The sequence below is a fragment of the Astatotilapia calliptera genome, chromosome 3 (genome assembly GCF_900246225.1).
Source record: "Astatotilapia calliptera chromosome 3, fAstCal1.2, whole genome shotgun sequence".
In the NCBI taxonomy this organism is placed as follows: Eukaryota; Metazoa; Chordata; class Actinopteri; order Cichliformes; family Cichlidae; genus Astatotilapia; species Astatotilapia calliptera.
In genome coordinates, this window is record NC_039304.1 from 292,407 (window position 1) to 313,473 (window position 21,067).

General features: G+C 39.9%; 1 protein-coding gene across 1 annotated transcript in view; it reads left to right on the forward strand.

Moving 5' to 3' along the window:
* The first annotated feature begins 1,648 nt into the window (after window positions 1-1,648).
* The window catches only part of pde5ab (phosphodiesterase 5A, cGMP-specific, b), a 104,642-nt gene continuing 85,223 nt past the window's right edge, over window positions 1,649-21,067 (forward strand). The window contains exon 1 of the mRNA XM_026158155.1: window positions 1,649-1,696. Coding sequence (XP_026013940.1) covers window positions 1,692-1,696 — 5 coding nt within the window. The 5' untranslated portion in view covers window positions 1,649-1,691. The remainder of the gene's footprint in view (window positions 1,697-21,067) is intronic.

Below are 21,067 nucleotides of genomic sequence, written 5' to 3' on the forward strand. Positions count from 1 at the left end.
TGTTTGGTGTTGACAGATGAGAATCTGTAGAGGTGGAGGCATGTTCTTGAGAGAAGATGAACGAGTCAACAGAAGCATGTACATGTATGCGAAGAAGACAGAGGCTGGTGTAATAGTTAAAGAGCAGAAAGAGTGAAAGCTGATTAGTTTAAATACCTGTGGTCAGCAAGGCACTGTGCACAACAGAGGTGAAGAAGAGAGTTTTTGAGAGAAGATTGTCGTGAAACGTACTATGATGTATGGTTTGGACATGGTGCTGCTGACTAAAGACAGGAAGTGAAGATTGAGGTGGCAGAAATGATGATTTTCATTGGGATTGACAGGAGGGACAAGATTAGAAATAACTATATCAGAGGGACAGGTCAGGCTGAGCAGTTTGAAGATAAACGTAGACGTAGCGTTTTCAGCGGGAGAAACATGTTGTCACTCATCCAAGTGAATTCCCGTTCTTTCCCCAATCTTATAAACAGCAACCTGCATATTAATGTTTAAGGAACTGACCTCCCAGCCCATTGTTCCTTCAGTGGGCTGGTTTCAGTCATTATGCAAATGTACTGTTTATAAGTCTGGGGAAACCTGCAGTCAGCTGGGACTGAAGAAGTCACTTGGATGAGTGACGAAATGTTTCTCCCACTGAAAACGCTACGTCCAGATGAACAGAATCAACTTTTGGGGATTTACTTACCTGAATGATTGAGCATGCATCAAGACGATTTGAAGGAGGAAAAGTAAAGGTTTGGTGGGGTGAACCAAGATCACAAAATTTCCGCTGGGAGGTGTGAAGGGCTGATAACTAAGGCCTTATTTTCCAAGTCATTTAGTTTTGAGAAGGCTTTAGCCCTCAATAACTGAAACTTATTCAAATCAACAAGAATTGAAGAATCCTTGATCACCAGGGTTCAATTAAAGATGTAGTGGAGTATTATCAACATTTTCATACCAGCATTTAATTTTATTTTCCAGTTAATTCCACTGTAAGTTGCATAATTAGGAGATAATTAGGAGATTTGCTAATGACGTCAAGGAAATATGAGATAATTTAGCGTTCAAAAGTTACTTTGAAGAGTCTAATAAAGGTTATCTTATCTTATCTTTTGATCAGTTCCCATGAACTATAAAATATAAGTAGTATTGTTGCCAGACAGTTGTAAGATTTAGTTGGAATATAGAAAAGCCATGAATGCTACAAAGGAAATGTGTTATTTTTTTATTGCTCAAACTTTTGTGGGTTTTAAAACTGCCGCAGTTTTGGGAAAACAAAGGACAGTGAGAGCCAAAGTCACTGGAGAATCCCTGTCACAGGATAAAATTGGAAAAGTGAGGGCAGCCTCTTTGTGGGCCTGCACAGTGTTCAAGCTGGAGCGAAGGAGGAGAAGGGAAGAAAAAAGAGGCACGTTTGGAAGGGATACTGGTGTCACAGTAAGGTCCCTGGCTTGGGACACTGTGAGAAAATATTTTGATCCTATTTCTACTTCCCTTGCTTGCTTTCTGACAATTTTATTATTCATTTTTTTTCTCTCTTCCCTAATTCCAAAATAGGATACAGCTGAAGCCAGAGAAAGGAGGGTGAAGATAAAAACAGTGGGAGAAACCAGCAAAGGAAACCCCCTGGTAGGCTCCATCAGTGCATGTGCATAAGAGTTTGAGACTGAGGTTGCTAAGTGGAGCCACAAAGACATCTTTCCACTGCCATGGGGTAAGTACAATGCATGAGTGAGGATGGGGGTTGCCCATTTAGACAGACCGCAGCCACATTGAACCATGGGAGAGTTCACTGTTTTGTGTGTGTTGAAGAGAGTGATGGAGGAAGGAGTGGTTTGTAAGGAAGTGGAAGAGTTTGTGTGCGACACTCTGTGGTGAAACAGAGCGCTCATGCTGTGTGTGACAGTTACTTGAATATACTTGTTACTATAATTGACTACATCATGGAACAATCTGAGTGTAACTCTTTCTGAGACATTTTTACAACACCCTGAAAGAAAAGTGGTTTTGGCATTTATTAAAAAACACAAAACTGCTGCCTCACAGCTGCAAAGGGGAATTTTAAGTACTGTCAGTAAGTCTTTCTTTCTTTCTTTCTTTCTTTCTTTCTTGTTCCAACTGTTTGTCCTCTAGTAGTGTGGCTTTAGTAGAGTGCCAGGCTGAGTCTGTCAGCTCTCACACTTTGACAGCCCCTCCTCTTGGATGATTTTTCATGTCTTACCGTAGCCGCCCACAGAAGCTAACATTAACAAACACATGCTGTCCCTTGAAAAAAAAGAAAGGTCTGTGCAAATCCCACAGTCCTGCGTCGTACGGCACCACTTCCAACGAGGTCGTGGGACTTCTGGGATGAATCTGAACTGAGTCCAGGGACTAGGGGACCAAGCTTGAAAGACAGCCAGGAAATCCTCACCTTTGACCCCCTTTCCCTTCTTTAAAGAGTGGACTACTATGATTGGAAATGGAGAGTCTGAAGGGAAGTGGAGAATTTGACTGGCTTACCGGTTGGTTTTATTTTTGTATTCTCCATCTGTCCCCTGTCTCTGTCCCCTCTGCTTTTGGTTTCTTTTTCACCATTTCAAGGTCACATTCTTTCTATCTTCTATAACTTAACACACATAAACACCAGACATCTTATTTTTTTCCCCACATTTTCCCCTCTTAGCCACTAAAATAAGTCATTAGTTCTGATAACTTATCACTGAGGTTAACAACACAAGTGTGCTGAGTTCTTAAAGTCAAGCATGAGTTTGTTCTGACTATATAAGGCCTCTGCTCCTGCTCCTCGTTCTGCAATTTGGCCTACTTAGTGGTGAAAATATCTCAAGAGGCCTTTTTGCTTTGGTTTTACTACACAAGACATTAATGCTTATCTGCTGAGATCTTTGATGCTCTTTTAGAGGTTTGTTTTTTTTAAAGTAGAGCATTGGGGTGGTTAGTGCTGAGTGTAGATTTGTGTACAGTGGAGATATATTAAGAATCGTGGCAAACAAGGCAAAGTGGAAACATTTTCAACCTCTAAAGTGATGGTTAGTATCCAGCTGAGCTGTTCAAAAGATTGAGAGCTTCATTTGAATTTGCTTCATTAACTAATTCGCAATACCACAACCACAAGATGAGAGTGACAGAACCACTTGTAACATTAATTTATGTATATATATATATATATATATATATATGTATATATATATATATATATATATATATATATATATATATATATATATATATATATGTATATGTATATACATATTACAACAGATGAAATAATACACCATACAAAATGTGGAGCATCTTGTTGTAAAATTGCCTGCTATCAGGTTTGCACAACATTATAGGATTGTAAACATCTTGCGGCTCTTTCCGCTCTCGTCTGCTGTTGCTCTGAACTACAAGGTAGCAAAGTTAGCAAAGAGAGAGACTATGAGTTAGAGAAAGTTGGTTATCTTGCAAGTATCCAGTAAACAATGCATGCTAAGAATCTTTATTTCCTGAGTAAAATCTGCATAATATTATTTTTTGCACCTCTATTAGACCAGGACTACAGCCTTTGTTGTCATGTTCACCAATAAACACTTAAGAGCAATGCTGATAAGTTTGTTAAGTGTAGTAATTTTACAGTAACAGTACATTCAGCAACTTGACAGTTCTGGTATGTGGTAAGCAGTGTTGGGTAAGTTACTTTAAATTAGTAACTTAGTTACATTACTAGTTACTTCTAGCAAAAGTAACTCAGTTACTTCAAGTTACTCGTTACTTTCAGAGTAACTAGTTACTAGGGAAAGTAACTTTGGTTTTACTCAGAATTCTCTTGTTAATGTGTTGCTTCCGTAACTGGATACCCAGCCAGACTGCCAGTCTTCTAGCTTGCTTACATGCCACAAGTGCACTGTGCCACCTACCAATAGAAAGGAAAGAATAATGTGCACATTTCCACGAGAGAAATCCCACGCCTGATTCTATCCTAGCCTGCTTTTTACATCCAACACAAAAACTGCAGTCGTGGTGCTTTCGATTGTACTCAGAACTCAGAAATTCTGCCTTCTGAATAGGAAGATGTAGGTAACACCAGACTGCAGATGGACTGGGACAAAAAAATCGTCCCGGGCATTTTGACTAGAGGCCGGCCCACCATTATAGGAAAAATCATAAAGCCTTTGAATGAAAATAAACGCTGTTGTGACAGTGATGTACACTGTTCTGATGGTATATATGCATCAATCTATCAATCGTTTGTTGTAAGACTCAGATAATTATTTTTTTAAAAGTGAGACATTTTAAATGAGAATAAGAAAGAAAAGTATTTCTTTGTGCCCCCCTTTCCCTGTTAATGCCCTACATGGACCCCTGGCAACACTTTGCTAGACCCGCCCCTGCACAGTTACCAGCTGTCAGCTATGTAAAAAAGGATCCTGGTGTTATTTATCTCTCAGAAACAGTTCATAACTTCCCTTCAACTCATTCATGTCACCTAAAAGGTAAACCTGTTTCTCCATCACCTGTTGAGCTCTGATGATTCAGTAAGGACATCTCCTGGTTTCATCTTCATGTTTCCCTCTCATCACATAACCAAACCGATATCATGACCAGCAGGTTTACAGCTGTGGCTCCAGCAAACATCAGCTGATACTAGAAATTAATATTAAATAAATTCTAACAACAGCTGATCAAACGTGCTGCTGTTGTTTATAGAAACTCCGTCATGCTAGCTAGAAAAAGTCAGCATAACGAAAATAAACTCCACCTAAACTTGGTTCATATCTGACCCAGATGGACTGCAGGTAATAACTACTTACCTGAAGTTCTGTTCACCTGACACTCTCGGACCAGCGGCCGCTTCGGGTCTCTCCTCTTGCCTCCCTTTTCCTTCATCCACCTGCTGGCTTCCTCCACTCGCTAATGTTACTGAATCTGTGGAAGCTCCGCGATAGCCACCACACGAAGTAACGAATAACGAGCCTATCTAAATCCCAGTAACGAGTAACGTGTTCCCGGTTTTGGCATAATAACTAGTTACCGTGCTCGTTACCACAATAATAACGTAGTTACTGTAACGCGTTACTTAATAACGCGTTAGTCCCAACACTGGTGGTAAGTGGTTTCTTTTCTCCCAACCCTCAGAAAAACTACAAAGAAATTTCTGTCTTGGTTTCTGTGGCTTAAGAATTTGCCTAAAATGTGTATTTTTCTGTTCTTGTTTCAAGTTTGCTGGATATGTAAAATGGCTCCTTATTAACATGGCGGTGTTAACACGTTTAAAAGGTGATAACTCAACATATTCTACAGGGTGGGCCATTTATATGGATACACCGTAATAAAATGGGAATGGTCGGTGATATTTAAGTCCTGTTTGTGGCACATTATGTGAACTCCTCAAGATGGGTGGTGACCATGGTGGCCATTTAGAAGTCGGCCATCATGGATACAACTTTTGTTTTTTCAATAGGAAGAGGGCCATGTGACACATCAAACTTATTGGTAATGTCACAAGAAAAACAATGGTGTGCTTGGTTTCAACAGTCATATGTGTTTATAGAAGAATATATTTGCTTTCTCTCTCTCCCTCCCTCTAGCGGGTGCAGATCCTTTCGGGTGTAACAGTTTGATTAATGGCCCTGCTCTTCAGCTAGATTTAGATTGAGCTTGCCCAGCTTGGAAGTTATTGCTTTATAATAGGAACATGTAAGCAAAGGCCATGTGCTTTTCGTCACTCCAGGAGCAACAATTACATAATGAAGAAGGAAAGAAAAAAGTAGGATCAAAGGTTTACATATAGGCCTTGTTTGAATATGGACAAGTGTTGGCACAAGTTTGTATTTGTGTTCTTTGGTTCACGTTTCCAGTGCCTTCTTTCACCCAATCCTCTTCTTCCTCTCTTCTTTTGGTTTGTTGAGGTTACACGAGTCACCTATTCCCTCTGGAGGTGACACTAATGGAGCAAAGTTCCCGTTCTGTGGATCCCAAGTTTCCATTTTAGGATGAGAGCTATTCCAAGCCATCTCCAAGATGAGATTAAAACAAAAACTGCATTTTGATGAGAGAAAGAGAGAATGAAATGAACAGATGTGTAAAAGTTATTAATACTCACAGTTTTCACCCATATCTTAAGAGCCTTACTCATTAAGAGCAATACTGTATTTTTACAATTCTGTTTTACACTTTAAAATATCTGTTTTTCACTCAAGCTTTAGAAAACCTTTAATGGAGCACAGTGTCAAAACGTGATTTACACTTAGAGGCGGTTCTCCACGGTACCTTTCAAAAGATATAACAGCACAGAGCCTGACTCTAGGACAAGTTTCCGCTGCAGAGGTGAAGTGTCAGCCAGCCAGGCGCCTTTGCGTTTATGTGAGCTGGGTAATAGATTCACTGAATCTGTGAATGGGGAGAATAAACAGAATCAAGTCCATGAAAGGAAGGTGAATCAAAGGATAGCTTATTATGACCCTGGCCAGAGTCGTCCCTTGACTGTTAGAGATGAAGATTTATAGTCACGCCTGCTGTAGATCACTGGTAATAAGGAACAAGCACTCAGAACTTCAAAAATGTAATACAGGTCTTACATAAATTATTATATTAAAAATAATAGTAATTATATATAATATTTAAAAATATCTGCTGACCTTGGGCAGATTGGATATAAATATTCAGCTTTAGATGAAGTTTATATAGAACAAAATTAGAATATTAGAAACAGCAAAGTCATACTTACTTTTCCAAGATCCTTCTAAAACTATATCCACCACTTATTCCTTTCATTTGAGTAGTATAGCCACAATGGGATGCTGTTCCTTTATTTTATGTCATAGTAATTTGTAAAAACTTTTGCTTCAGAAATTTGAATGGAAACTGATATTGTACCGTTTTTCCCAACACTTTATTATGCGACTTTTATGTGCTAAATGTTTGGCCTGCCACACAAGACCATAATGACTTAGGTTCAGCCACAAATTAGTGTCATTTTATTGACTTGCTGCCAGAACCAGCTGACTCCCACAGCATCAGCAGAAATGATGAGGGCAGTGAGCTGGTGATCTAACCCAAAATCCCATGTGTATAATAAGGTTACTGTTCCTACTGGACTGTTGTGGTTGGTATAGGCTGTGCCCTCACCTGGATAGCCCTTTATGTGTGTTTAAAAAAAGTTGTTATGTTATCCTGTTCTGGTGAATAAAATACTATACATGGACACTTTCAGAACATTTTTAAAACATTTTTGTCAAAATTTAACAGATTATTAGATTTATTAATATTAAATTTATAAAGTTTCAAGAACATCAATTTCAGCAAAAACAATAAATGCACTAGGGGCAATAATATTAATCCTTATGTATTTGTAATGACAAAGTCTAACGTCATATTTACATGATATAAAATGACATTTAAAAGGTACAGGGAGACAGCAAACCTTATGAACAGTTTGTGACACACTTAGGACTGCAGCTAACAGTAATGAGATGATAAGGGATTGCATGGTGTTTGTCAGAGGTTGCTAAGTGCCAGTTCTGATTTAATACTGTGCAAAGCAATACAATGGATGAAGATACATGGGATTCTATATTGTCGAACAATGGATTATACATTAGGGAAGCCAGGGGAAAATTTATTCAATACAAAATTCTTAACAGATACTATTATACTCCTTCAAGGCTGTATAGAATGGGGATTGGTAGAGATGACTTGTGTTGGAAATGCCAAAAAGCCAAAGGTACTCTGATACATGCCCTCTGGGAATGCCCGCTGGTTTTTCCAGTTTGGAACACTGTACTGAATTATTTGCAGGGGTGGACACTTTGTAACCTACCCAGATCACCTAAATTATGTTTACTAGGAGACAAAGGAGAGGTGCCGCAATTAAGTAAACACCAGTTTAGAGTGTTAAGTACTGCATTGGTAACATGTGCCCGTGTCATTTTGGAACACTGGAAGGACTCTCATATTCCAACGCTTAAAATGTGGAAAGACAGAATGATTGGGAATGTTGCATGTGAAAAGATGCTGGGAAAAATACATCATGTGACAGAAGCTGCGCTGGAACAGTGGGACAATTTTTGCACCTACATGTCTACCTGACTTGGACATTTGAGTTTAATACAACATATGTTAAAACCTCACTTGTTTTGTTTTGTTGTGTTTTTTTTTTTTTTGTTGTTGTTGTTTTTAAATTTATTTATTTTGTTTGTTTGTTTTTGTTTGTTTGCTTCTTGCTTTTGGTTGTTGCATCTCTGTATTTGCTGTTATAAAATGCAAAATCTAATAAATACTTGAATTATTAATACTGTGCAAAGCAATAGATATTGCTAGGTCTTACAAACTGGCACAAGCACAACTCAAAACAATCAATAGCTGCCATAGTCTGAAGATACAGACAGTTCATGAATCAAAGGAAGCAGTCTGGTTAAGCTTGGCATACACTGTATGATTTTTGGCCATTTTGAGACGATTTTTCAGTCGTGCGACCGTTTTAGGGATCGGCCCGAGTTTCGCCTTAATCGTGTGTCGTGCATCATATAGTACACATGGGGTAACGAGAAGCGATTAACACCTCACGACCAGCTCCCGATCAGCAATCGTATGGTCGCAAGAAAATGTTTGAAATGTCTGAAATCCTGTCGCCCCTCGTGGGGTATCAACGCAAGCTCTCACACTGTGCACACACAAACACAGAAATAGAAGTGAAAAGATGGAGTAGCACGACAGTGCAGTCTTTGATCTGGACACAAGCGATGGAGGCACAACTTCTAGAACTTTGGCAAGCTCATCTGAGCCTTTTCCATGTGGCCTAAAATTATCACGACCACAACAACCGTGAAAAGAGACGGACGGACGTAAAGAGACGAGAGACAGATTTTGTGTTATAACCTTCATGTTATGGACGCAGAGTGTGAGCACTCAGGTCGCATCAGAGCATGTGAGACCATGCATCGTGACAGACGAACTTCTAACCCCTGCGATTCAATCGTACAGATTGACCAGGAGCTAAATAAGACGACTGAAAAAAATCGCACAGTTTATGCCCAGCTTTAGTAAAAATTAACCTAGTGAGAATGTAGACAGTAACAATTTATTTATTGACCAAAGGGAATAACACCTGCAATACAAACATGTTTGCAAACATGCCAATTGGACCAAACAGAACTCCATTTGTTTTTATCTTGTTTGAGCCATGAGCATGCCCACTTCATGACAAGGTCACTGAAACAAATAGTTTCAGTGGTAGTTGTTGGGTAATCCTGACTTTATGACCAATAAGATGTGAATAAGGTAATCAAACTTTCACCCTACAGCTTACCAACCTTCGACAAAATCACATCCAGGGTCAGTGAAGCATACTAAATTAGAGTCATGAATGCTAGGACAGGCTCCTGGGGCCTAAAGCTCAAAGGAATCTTCCAAGTTAACATAGGGAATTGAAAAAGACAATCAACAATGGATGCCCATGGCAAACTGTTGCTACACTTGGAATATAGAGCTGCAATCATAATGCACAAACTCAAGGAAATCTTGAAAATTGTTGTAATGGAAAATGGTTATAGTTATAATATTTGTTTTCCACTGTATGTGGTCCACCTTTACCAGGTTTTATAAGTGGTAAAGGAGGTTCTTTTTATATTTGGGTTTCTGCCAGGCAGAGGTTTCTGCTAAGTGCCACATAGCAAAATATCAGGATCTGGAGCAGACCTCCCCAGATAGAGAAGAATAAGATGAATGCCCAGGATCTGCACTGCCTCAACACATTACCTTACACCCTCTGCTGACTATTCATCTGCAGGCTGCCACACTGGCTCTAACCCAGTTAGCAGAGCAAGCATGGAGCACCAGATTCCACTGAGGAATTAGTGTATGGATGCATATTTTCAGCTAACAAATTACCTAGGAAACCTGACTGCAGTGACTGGTTCACTTTGTGAGCACTCTTGAGTGCTTTCAAAGAAGAAACACCTTAACATCTATATTTAATATACTGAAAGTATATTTTTCACTTGTGAATACGTCCGCGAGCATATAGCTGTTTACTTTTAGATCCTTTAACTAGTCTTAGTGAATAATTTTTTTAAGTTATAATATTAGTGTTAATCGATAAATGTTAACTAGTATGTTACATATTATTTACTCTTTCAAACTGAGAGCGGAGCACTGCAAGCAAGCAACATTTCATAAATGTTTTGGCTTTGTATTGTATAGCTGATTAGTATATTAGTATATTATATGATGCAAAAAAATATTACAGTTGTGTAAGAATAATTTTTAAAAAAGTGTAATGTGTAGGAAAACCTGAGGAAAAACCTGTATTGATGGGTCAGTTCAAGTTGACATGTCAGACAGAAGGTAACATATCCATTAATACAGAGGTGTAATATACCAAATCATGAGAAATAGACAGCACCCCGTAGTTTCGGGGCCAGAATTGTACAGTGGTTTCAATTTGTCTCTAAAAACAGCTCCTGCTTCTGTTGCTCCCAAAAACTCTTGCTCTTGTTCATGCCAGCAATCGCTAAAAGTGAACTTTTAACTGCTGGCACATGCCACGCTATGGTATCTTTTTGGCAGGTCACTTATATGTATGTAAATATATGATTGTGTCTTCTTCTACTGGCATTTGAATGATATATCACTACATTAGCTCAGAGATTCTCAGATTACAAAGAGGGAGATGCTGCAAGAGCTAGAAAGGATGAGACATTTTGGAGAAAACCGTTAGCAATATAAAAAATGGATGTAGCTACAACCAGTGATAATGTAGGCATCATCCACTGGTTTCTGAAGTCCTGTTTTGAGGCCTAGAAATGAATATTTCCACTCTTGCTTGGTTCCAAAAAAACAGATGTAAGAAGGAGGGGCAATTTTGACTGTGAAAAATTAGTTTGCCACAGAAGGTCTTGCAATCCTTTTAACAGATTATATCCCCAAGAAACAAACAGAACATCTATTCCAAAACAAACCTAAGTTTTTATCCATAACTCTATCTCTGTAAACTCATCAGGAAAGTGTTTACAGAGGTCAAGTCAGAAAGTTGTTTTCCCATAGACTTGTATAGAAGCAGACAGTCTAATTCACTTCTGCATTCCCTTTATTTTTAAGAGATGACTCCAATGGGTCCAGCATGCCAATATACTGCTCAAAAAAATTTAAGAAACACTTTTTAGTCAGTGTATAGCATCAAGCTGATTAAACTCCTGCGGTATTAATTAGAGATGGACCGATCCGATATTACGTATCGGTATCGGACATAAAAAAGTGGTATCGTGCCATCTCTAGTATTAATCTGGTCAGTTAAGTAGCAGAGGTGTTTTTTAATCCGTGTTGGCTTCATTGGTGTTAATGAAATCAACAACAGTTGCAATAACATTTGCAGTGACTCCAACATAATGCTTTGTCACACTATCAATATCAACATTGTTTATTTATTTATTCATTGTATTATTTTTATTTATTGTACTTTATTGTATTTTTACTCACTCTTTCATGTGTACAATGGAAAATGCAGGTTTAATGAAAATCATGAGGAGGAAAAGAAGCATTGAAATTGCTTGTGCAGCAATTTTTAGGTAATTTGCAAAAGAGATACTGAACACTTTCAGAATAGTGTTCAGTATCTCTACAAAGTACTGAACACTGTAGAGGTTTTATATAGTAGATTTGACAGCTTAAAAGCAGAGATTGGTTGATGGTAGATGTTATAGATATGGGGAAAAACTAGCTCTGATGACATAAACGCAGGGACCTCAATTCAGTAGCAAGAGCTGCAGTCTGTAAATATCTATTCTGACAGACACCTGTTGACACAGTGAATGTGTAGCACTGCACATACTTGTCCTCACTGTCATGTGAACATGCAAATTGTACCAAAAAGAGGAAGCTTGTGTTTACTTTAAAGACGAGCCTTAGCAGTTATGACCCATTTAAACATGCAGTACTGAGCAACTTTCTCTGCATTTCTCTCTGAGGTTACTCAGATATTATTGATGAAAATGGGTTCTTCACCAGTCATCTCAGGCAGCAATTTTTCTCCTGTTCCCAAGCAACTAATGATCCTCTAATGGTTTCAAATCCATCTTGTGCTCTAAAGGAAGTAAGTAAGTGATTTTCCACGTAGAGCAATTATTAAAAGTTGGCGTGATGGTATGATGTGCAGCATGTTTTCTTTTAAATTCTGCTTATTCCAAATTGGACTACTTGTTGTAGTTCTGTGTCATGTTTTTACAGCAAACGTTTTAGCTTGTCATTGCCGTGGAATATTAAACAAAGCCCTTGTGCAATATTCAAAATGATTGCATTCCAGTTGGGTTCCAAGTTCTTGGTGTTTTGCATGCTGGCTCACTGAGCTTGTATAATGGGACTATCTCAGCTGTAAAAAGGCTTGGAGGATTTTTGTCTGTAGAGTAGACAACATGTTGGAATTGTCTGGTCTTGTTGCAGCTAAGTAATGCTGTACATTATTCAGTTTTCACTACAGTGGCCAAAACATAAAAAAGAAGAATGTTTACCAGACATATGATTAGGTGAACTAGCACTTGATCTTGTTTTTTGCATGCATGGCAGCTTTGATGCTTAGGTAACAGTGTTCCACGAAAAAGAAAAAAAATAAACATCACACACACACACTGAAGCTTTGAATGGGGAAAGCGCCTTGGAAAGCCTGCCATGGAGGTTGTAGAATTGTTTGCTTACTCCACCCAGGTAATTTGCACTGTTTGGTAGTAGCCACATACCGGAATGACACATCCTCCTGGTTGGTTCTCTCTGCTTGTCCATTGGTCTGGAGGTAAAAGCCATAAGAAAAATTAACCAAAGTCCTCCTTCTACACCCAAGAAGGAAACTGGGGTCCACAGACCGACACAATATCCAAAGGAATTCCATGTTAACATGTGCTCTAGCAACAGGGCTGTTTCCATTAAGTTTCAATACAGTTTTATTTATACAGCGCCAAATCACAATAGCAGTCCCCTCAAGGTGCTTTATATTGTAAGGTAGACCCTACAATAATACATTCAGAGAAAAAACCCAACAATTATGTGACCCTCTATGAGCAAACACTTTAGCAACAGTGGGAAGGAAAAACTCCCTTTTAACAGGAAGGAGCCTCACGGCCGAACCTGGCTCAGGGTTAGGGCCATCTGCTTTTGTGGTGAGAGAAAGAAGACAGGATGAAAGACAGCTGTGTTTCTAGCCCTGATGGGAGCTTGAGCAGAGTGAAAAAGTGAGCAGCGTTAGAAATATGATCAGTGATGGTCAAGACCATTCATGAAGTCCAGAGCAATGTAGGACTAGTCGTGTACAAGCGTCGGCAGCAATCTAAACTGTCCCCACAGCGCAGAGATGGAATTTTAGACACAAAGAGAAAAGACAAACATATTCATAAATATTTTTGAACAGAATTGGCCACAAAAAATAGTCTGAAGGAAAGCAATTGTGTATTTCTTTTGTAGGATGACATGAGAATTTGGCTGTGACCACAATGTCCTGATACCTAATGTAATGTAGAGGAGACGGGGAGGTCAGGTTTATTCTGTTGAGCGTTGATGGCCAGAGACTTCCAAACTCTTCCAACCGAGAGACAGCCAATGATCCAGACAGAATCAGTGGCCACACGTTGGTGGTACAAGGCATTTGGCTTTATATTAGATAATGGGAACTGGGATGATAAGTTATAGTGAAGTTTAACCTAATAAATAACAGGGCCAACTGGACTTGTTTAATGTTTAGGTGCTTTACTACCCAACTATGCCAAGGTTTTGTGATCTGCCCAAAAGGGATACAGTGGCAGCTCTGTATAGTCACTGACTACAGGATTTCCTCAGCCTTAAATACTGTATCATGAAGTGATGAAGGTGCAAAGAATCAACGTCTTCAAGGTCTGTGAGATTGGAGGACAGTCACCAAAGACAACAACATGAAATGAGAAGATAAAACTTTACACAAAGTTCAGATCACATGTTAAAAATACAATCCTGGTGCTTCCTAGATTGAGGCAGTAATGCTAATGAATGAGCTCCGATGCTGCTTATTTAAATGTCAAAATACATGGGGAGCAATCTTTGAATAATATGAAAATTAGAATGACTTTACAGTTTTACAGGTCTTTCACACAACAGCTCTGTCTTAAACCGGCTGGTGTAGTTTGACAGTAGCATCCTGGGCATCAGAAATAATGTCTCTAATATAACATATTTAAAGCACTTACTAACAATAACACGATCTTCAGCAACAGTGCAACTGGAGCAAGCTACAAACGATGCAGTCCACTTCGCCATAATTTCCAAAAAGGTAAGCTAGGCTGAGTATAAATGAGCAGGAATACTGTAGGCCGTATTTGAAACTTCCTTCAGGAGCGTTGTTTTATTACTGTGGGAAAGGCTTCTCACCAAGCTTCTCATCGGTCTTGTAGTTCATTCCTGCCTTGTGCAGGTCTACACTCTTGTCTCTGACATCCTTTGGGAGCTCTTTGGACTTGCACGAGGTAGTGGCAAGGTTAGTATGGAATTAACTGATGGTTTGGACAGGGTTGCTTTATACATATAAGGAGTTTACATCCATTTGCAATTGATTAAATGATTGATTGATCATAATCCAGTCTGTCGGAGTCTATAAGAGTCAGAATTCTGGCTGGGTTGTAGGGTATTGAATACTTATTTCACTCATTGAAATAAGTATACACTTATTTCAGCATACACCACATACATTATGTGGTGTATGCTGGACAGTGCAGCGAGGAATGCTCAGACCTCTACATTGGAGAGACCAAACAGCCACTTCACAAGCGCATGGCACAACACAGAAGAGCCACCTCCACAGGACAAGACTCAGCAGTCCATCTGCATCTTAAGGATAAAGGACACTCTTTCGAGGATGCCAATGTTCACATTTTGGACAGAGAGGACAGATGGTTTGAAAGAGGAGTGAAAGAATCCATCTATGTCCACTGTGAGCGACCATCTTTGAACAGAGGCGGGGGTTTACAACACCAACTCTCTGCCATCTATAATCCAGTTTTGAGTTCCCTTCCCAGACGCCTTAACGCCCACTCACATCCTGGGCCATCTGACCTCAGGAATTCGCATGATAAGGTGGGGCCAGGTTTCACAATGAACACACCCGAAACTCTGGCTGATTGGGACCCACACCCAGTTTCCCACCTTGGCTCAGGCGACTAGAGGATCATCAGGGGGTCCTTTTGTCCCTCTGTGGGGGGTCACTACCACTAGGTTTATATCTGGGATTCTCCACCATTTGACCTTAGAACTGAAGAAGCTTCTCGGATGAGAGGTGAAACGTCTTCAAGCAACTTAAAGAAGTCCAGACGCTTTTCTTTGCAAGCTCCTTTGACTACGATGACCTGGATGACTGAGAACCTTCACAGACATATTTCACTCATTAATGTGGAAATCAATTTATGACTTATATGTAATGGATATTTAGTTGGTATTATGTCTCTCACCAGATGGAATGAAACTACCATAAACACTAGAGGATGTTATTTCTTTTCAACTGAGCAAATTTACAAATTCAGCAGGGCATCAAATAATTATTTCCCCCACTGTAACATGCATGTCCTCTGCCCTGTTAGTCCAATCTTTGTGAGTCCACTTACTCTGGTTTGTTGCACCCAGTTACAGAAGCATACAAAGTACATCGTAGCATATGCATTAATTGCGTCAAGTAGTTCAAGAAATTTCACATTTCTCCTAACACAAAGTCACTGTAGATGTATGTGGTGAAACTGTGACATGCTGTAGATGCAGGTACAATAAGATAAAATTGCAATTTAATTTTAAATAAAGAGCCTGACAGCTGGCATCAGTGACAATAAATACACTCCACGGTTCTTATGATTAATAATTAATCAGAGTCCTTTGAGGAAACAATAATTTTATGTCACATTATGAAATATTTCATATTTTCCCTCCATTATTTTAATGTTCTTCTTTTCATTTCCTTAAGATACCTTGATGATCTTTCCTGGCCCTGTGGCATTTTAATGGCTTTACTGGTTAAAAATAAGGTTGTGTTGACTTGTTACATCATCTTGTGGCACAAAGAGGTATTACACAAAAGTATGGCAGGGCATCATTTCAATGTCGGTTGATATCTCTTGAGCAATATAAAGGATTTAGAGACAATGTCATGACAGTTGTTTCTTCACATTCTTTTTAAAGGCTTAGTTAAATTTGGAATGGTTTAATGGTTTTAAAACACATGAATTTACAAAAAATACATTTATGCCTAGTTTGAGACGTCATTATCATCACGCTAATTCATGCTTTGGTACATAAAAGTAACCTTTATTTTTCTGCTGTTACAGGGCAGTGATTACGATGGAAATCATTTTCTGATATGATGTAGTTTCTTCCAGTCTAGACATAAATCTCCACATTTGATCTAAACATAGTTAGATTAATATATATATATATATATATATATATATATATAGTTAGCCCGGAATGGCTAACTGAAGGCCGGACGGTCCTGATCCCCAAGGACCCCAAGAAGGGACCGGTCCCCTCCAACTACCGACCAATAACCTGCCTCAGTACTACATGGAAGCTCCTGTCAGGCATCATATCGGCTAAGATGAACAGGCACATGGGTCAATACATGAGCGGGACACAGAAAGGAATTGGCAAGAATACCAGAGGCGCAAAACACCAGCTACTGGTAGACAGAACAATCAGCCGAGACTGCAAGACCAGACTGACCAACCTGTGCACTGCCTGGATTGATTACAAGAAGGCCTATGACTCAATGCCCCACAGCTGGATACTGGAATGCCTAGAATTGTACAAGATCAATGGGACCCTAAGAGCCTTCATCAGGAACTCAATGGGGATGTGGCGTACAACACTAGAGGCCAACTCCAAGCCCATAGCACAAGTCACCATCAAGTGCGGGATCTACCAAGGAGATGCTCTGTCCCCACTGCTGTTCTGCATAGGCCTGAACCCCCTCAGTGAGATCATTAACAAGACTGGCTACGGATACCGACTACGGAACGGAGCAGTTGTCAGCCACCTCCTGTACATGGATGACATCAAGCTGTATGCCAAGAGTGAACGAGACATCGATTCACTGATCCACACTACCAGGCTATACAGCAATGACATTGGAATGTCGTTCGGACTGGAGAAGTGTAGTCGGATGGTATCAAAGAGAGGGAAGGTAGTCAGAACTGAGGGGATTGAACTACCAGAAGGCAACATTGCAGACATAGAGGACAGTTACAAGTACCTGGGGATCCCGCAGGCAAATGGGAACCATGAAGAGGCCGCTAGAAAGGCTGCAACCACCAAGTACCTGCAGAGGGTCAGGCAAGTCCTGAGGAGTCAGCTGAACGGTCAGAACAAGATCCGGGCCATCAACACCTACACCCTGCCCGTGATCAGGTACCCTGCTGGGGTAATAGGCTGGCCAAAGGAGGAGATAGAAGCCACTGACATAAAGACAAGAAAGCTCCTTACCATGCATGGAGGGTTTCACCCCAAGTCCAGCACCCTGAGGCTGTACGCTAAGCGGAAGGAAGGGGGCCGGGGACTGGTGAGTGTCAGCACCACAGTCCAGGATGAGACAACGAACATCCAAGAATACATTGGGAAGATGGCCCCAACTGACCGAGTGCTCAGTGAATACCTCAGGCAGCAGAAACCCAAGAAAGAGGAGGGAAACGAGGAACCATCATGGAAGGACAGGCCCCTGCACGGTATGTACCACCGGCAGATAGAGGAGGTGGCTGATATCCAGAAATCCTACCAGTGGCTGGACAAAGCTGGACTGAAAGACAGCACAGAGGCACTAATCATGGCAGCACAAGAACAAGCTCTGAGTACAAGATCCATAGAGGCTGGGGTCTATCACACCAGGCAAGACCCCAGGTGCAGGCTGTGTAAAGATGCCCCAGAGACAATCCAGCACATAACAGCAGGGTGCAAGATGCTAGCAGGCAAGGCATACATGGAACGCCATAACCAAGTGGCCGGCATAGTGTACAGGAACATCTGTGCCGAGTATAACCTGGAAGTCCCGAGGTCAAAATGGGAGATGCCCCCAAGGGTGGTGAAGAATGACCGAGCTAAGATCCTGTGGGACTTCCAGATACAGACGGACAAAATGGTGGTGGCTAACCAACCGGACATAGTGGTGGTAGACAAACAGAAGAAGACGGCCGTAGTGATCGATGTAGCGGTTCCGAATGACAGCAATATCAGGAAGAAGGAACACGAGAAGCTGGAGAAATACCAAGGGCTCAGAGAAGAGCTCGAGAGGATGTGGAGGGTGAAGGTAACGGTGGTCCCCGTGGTAATCGGAGCACTAGGTGCGGTGACTCCCAAGCTAGGCGAGTGGCTCCAGCAGATCCCGGGAACAACATCGGAGATCTCTGTCCAGAAGAGCGCAGTCCTGGGAACAGCTAAGATACTGCGCAGGACCCTCAAGCTCCCAGGCCTCTGGTAGAGGACCCGAGCTTGAAGGATAAACCGCCCGCAGGGGCGTGCTGGGTGTTTTTTTTTTTTTATATATATATATATATATATGTGTATATATATATATATATATATATATATATATATGTTCTAAAATGCCCTATCTAACTATCAACTGATACAACTGATAAATATTCCTGATAACTATTCCAGTCCACTTAAAATATAGTTTTCAGGAAAGTGTCCATGTCATGAAAGTTTCCATGGCACCAGTTTGTTACTGATGATTGATTTCACTTTGTGATATGAGTGCATCTAAGTTATATCTACAACAACACACTGTAACAGGAAGCAGTCAGGTGGTTAACCAGAATGAGAAAGGTGTGGTGGTCACAGGAATATCTGGGGACAAACTCCACATTTGCCAGGTAGTTGTGGGCCTCACCTTAGAGGTGAACTTGGCCTCATTTGAGAGATTTGGGGAAACGCGATCAAGAACACAGGCCACAGACAACAACAGGGACACCACCAACAGTATCCCTTTAGATTGGAAAAATAGATGTCAACCACGCCATAAATCATGGTGGGTCAATGACTGAGGCAGCTAGAATAATTCAATTTAACCTCGAAAGATCAGCTGTGGTCTCAGTGATCAGAACTGCAGTGAGAACTGGTGAGTCTATAGTGTACATTACAGAACTATAGACGTCTGTAGGCTCAAACAGCGAAGCTTATGTAACTGTAAATGTGTTCTACAGTCTGAGGTCATGTTCTCATGTAATTTTCCCCACTATATTAAGACTAAATCAAATAGTGGAGACAGATTCAGATTCAAGAGTGAATTGTGTTTACCTTAGTCTGGGACAGAAATTACATTTGTCTTACAGAAAGACAGCACATCCAATCAATATTGGTACCAAATGTACCTAAAACAGTCATACAATGTGGATTTTGAGAGAAGTGTATCCACAATTCACCAGCATTTCCCCCCCGCTTCCATTACCGTTTCAAAACATTCAAAACATTGCATTCATATTCTTTAAGGAAATCTCAGACTTTCAAAATAATGAAGAGATTTTGTTAGAGCACCCACATAAAAAGGTACCGATAGTTTCACTGTTTATGTCTTCATAAAACCATTAGTTTTTGTAGCACAGAATATGTAATACATGCTTCATCATGGAGCTACATGTGATGCCGCTGCAAAAGGACTAGCATAGCGAATACCAGAGACGCCGTTGAATCATTAAAGAAATATGAAAATTATTGATGAAAAACACAGTTTAAATTTAAATGAAGTCAACAATTAGCCGCAAAAATAAAACAAAATAAATCACTTATCTGTAACAGTTGATACTATTGTCTCATTGTCCTGAAATTTTCACAGTATGAACTTGGAATATTTTTCTTGAGTTTCCCAGAAAGAAACAAAAACATAAACACTGAAAAGGAATGCAACTGTTGCTCATCAGTTTAAGCAGTTGTTTCACCATAAATATAACTTACATAACTATTGACCAGGGATCATGATCAGCAGTCTTACCAATCAGGGATAAGTGCATTTGCATGCACATAATGTGACAAACACTGTTTGCAGTGTGTGTTTATAGGTTAGCAACCAAACATCATCTAACAACCCTGGAGAATAACACAACGCAGAGATCTACACACCTATACAAACAGCTTTAATGAGTGTGTTTCCGCTCATCAGAGATCTTTTCCATAGGGTCATTTTTTTCCACATACATGTGCACACATGTACTTTAAAGGCAAGTACGACATAAATTATTGAGGAATTTAATTTAAAAACCACTGATGATTCATTCTAATGTGGATCTAATTTTTCCATTTGAACATTTGCTGTGTTCTGTGATTTGATGTTTTACAGGGACTAAAGTTTAGTCTCAGACTGTATCGAGACCTAAACATCAATCATTATTTCTCTTAGCTTTCTTTCAAATTGTTCTACTTGTTTCTATTACTGTGCTCTGACAATCACACATCCAGTCTACTGCATAATGGGGCCACAAATAAATACATTTATTAATAATGCCAACATGGACAGCTTTTTTCTGTTGATGAAGAGTCTGTGACATCTAGGGTAAATGGACATTGAGTTTAAATGTTTTTCCTATCAACACTCAGTTGTTATCTTAACTAGTAATACACTGATTGCCATGGCATTTGACTCAAAGATATCTATTTCATCATGATGAAGATGGTGTTATATGTCAATGTCATCATCATCGGATCCCAATTTCAACTCATCATTAAATTATTACTAATGACCAAGTACCTGCCAAACAGCTAGGGTTATCTTTCTCCTCTAAGTGCTAAATAAACACATGAAATATTTTTCTTTTGGCCAAATTCAGCTTACTACATGCTGACATCTTTTAGTGGCACACCTCCAGCACTTGCTCATTGTAATAACCATGGCTGCTAAGACAACTGTATTGGTTTTTGTTGTATCAGCGTCAGAAAAATTATATAACTCATCATGTTACTTCCCAATCAGGGCAGTAGATGATACTATAGCCTTGTGTAATTAAGTAACAAAATACAAAGTTCAGAATGAGATCACTGGCGAAGAATGCCATAAAATATGAGGGGAAATCTATTTAGGCTAATACATGCAGTCTAGATGGGAACACCTACTGTAAGCCTATAT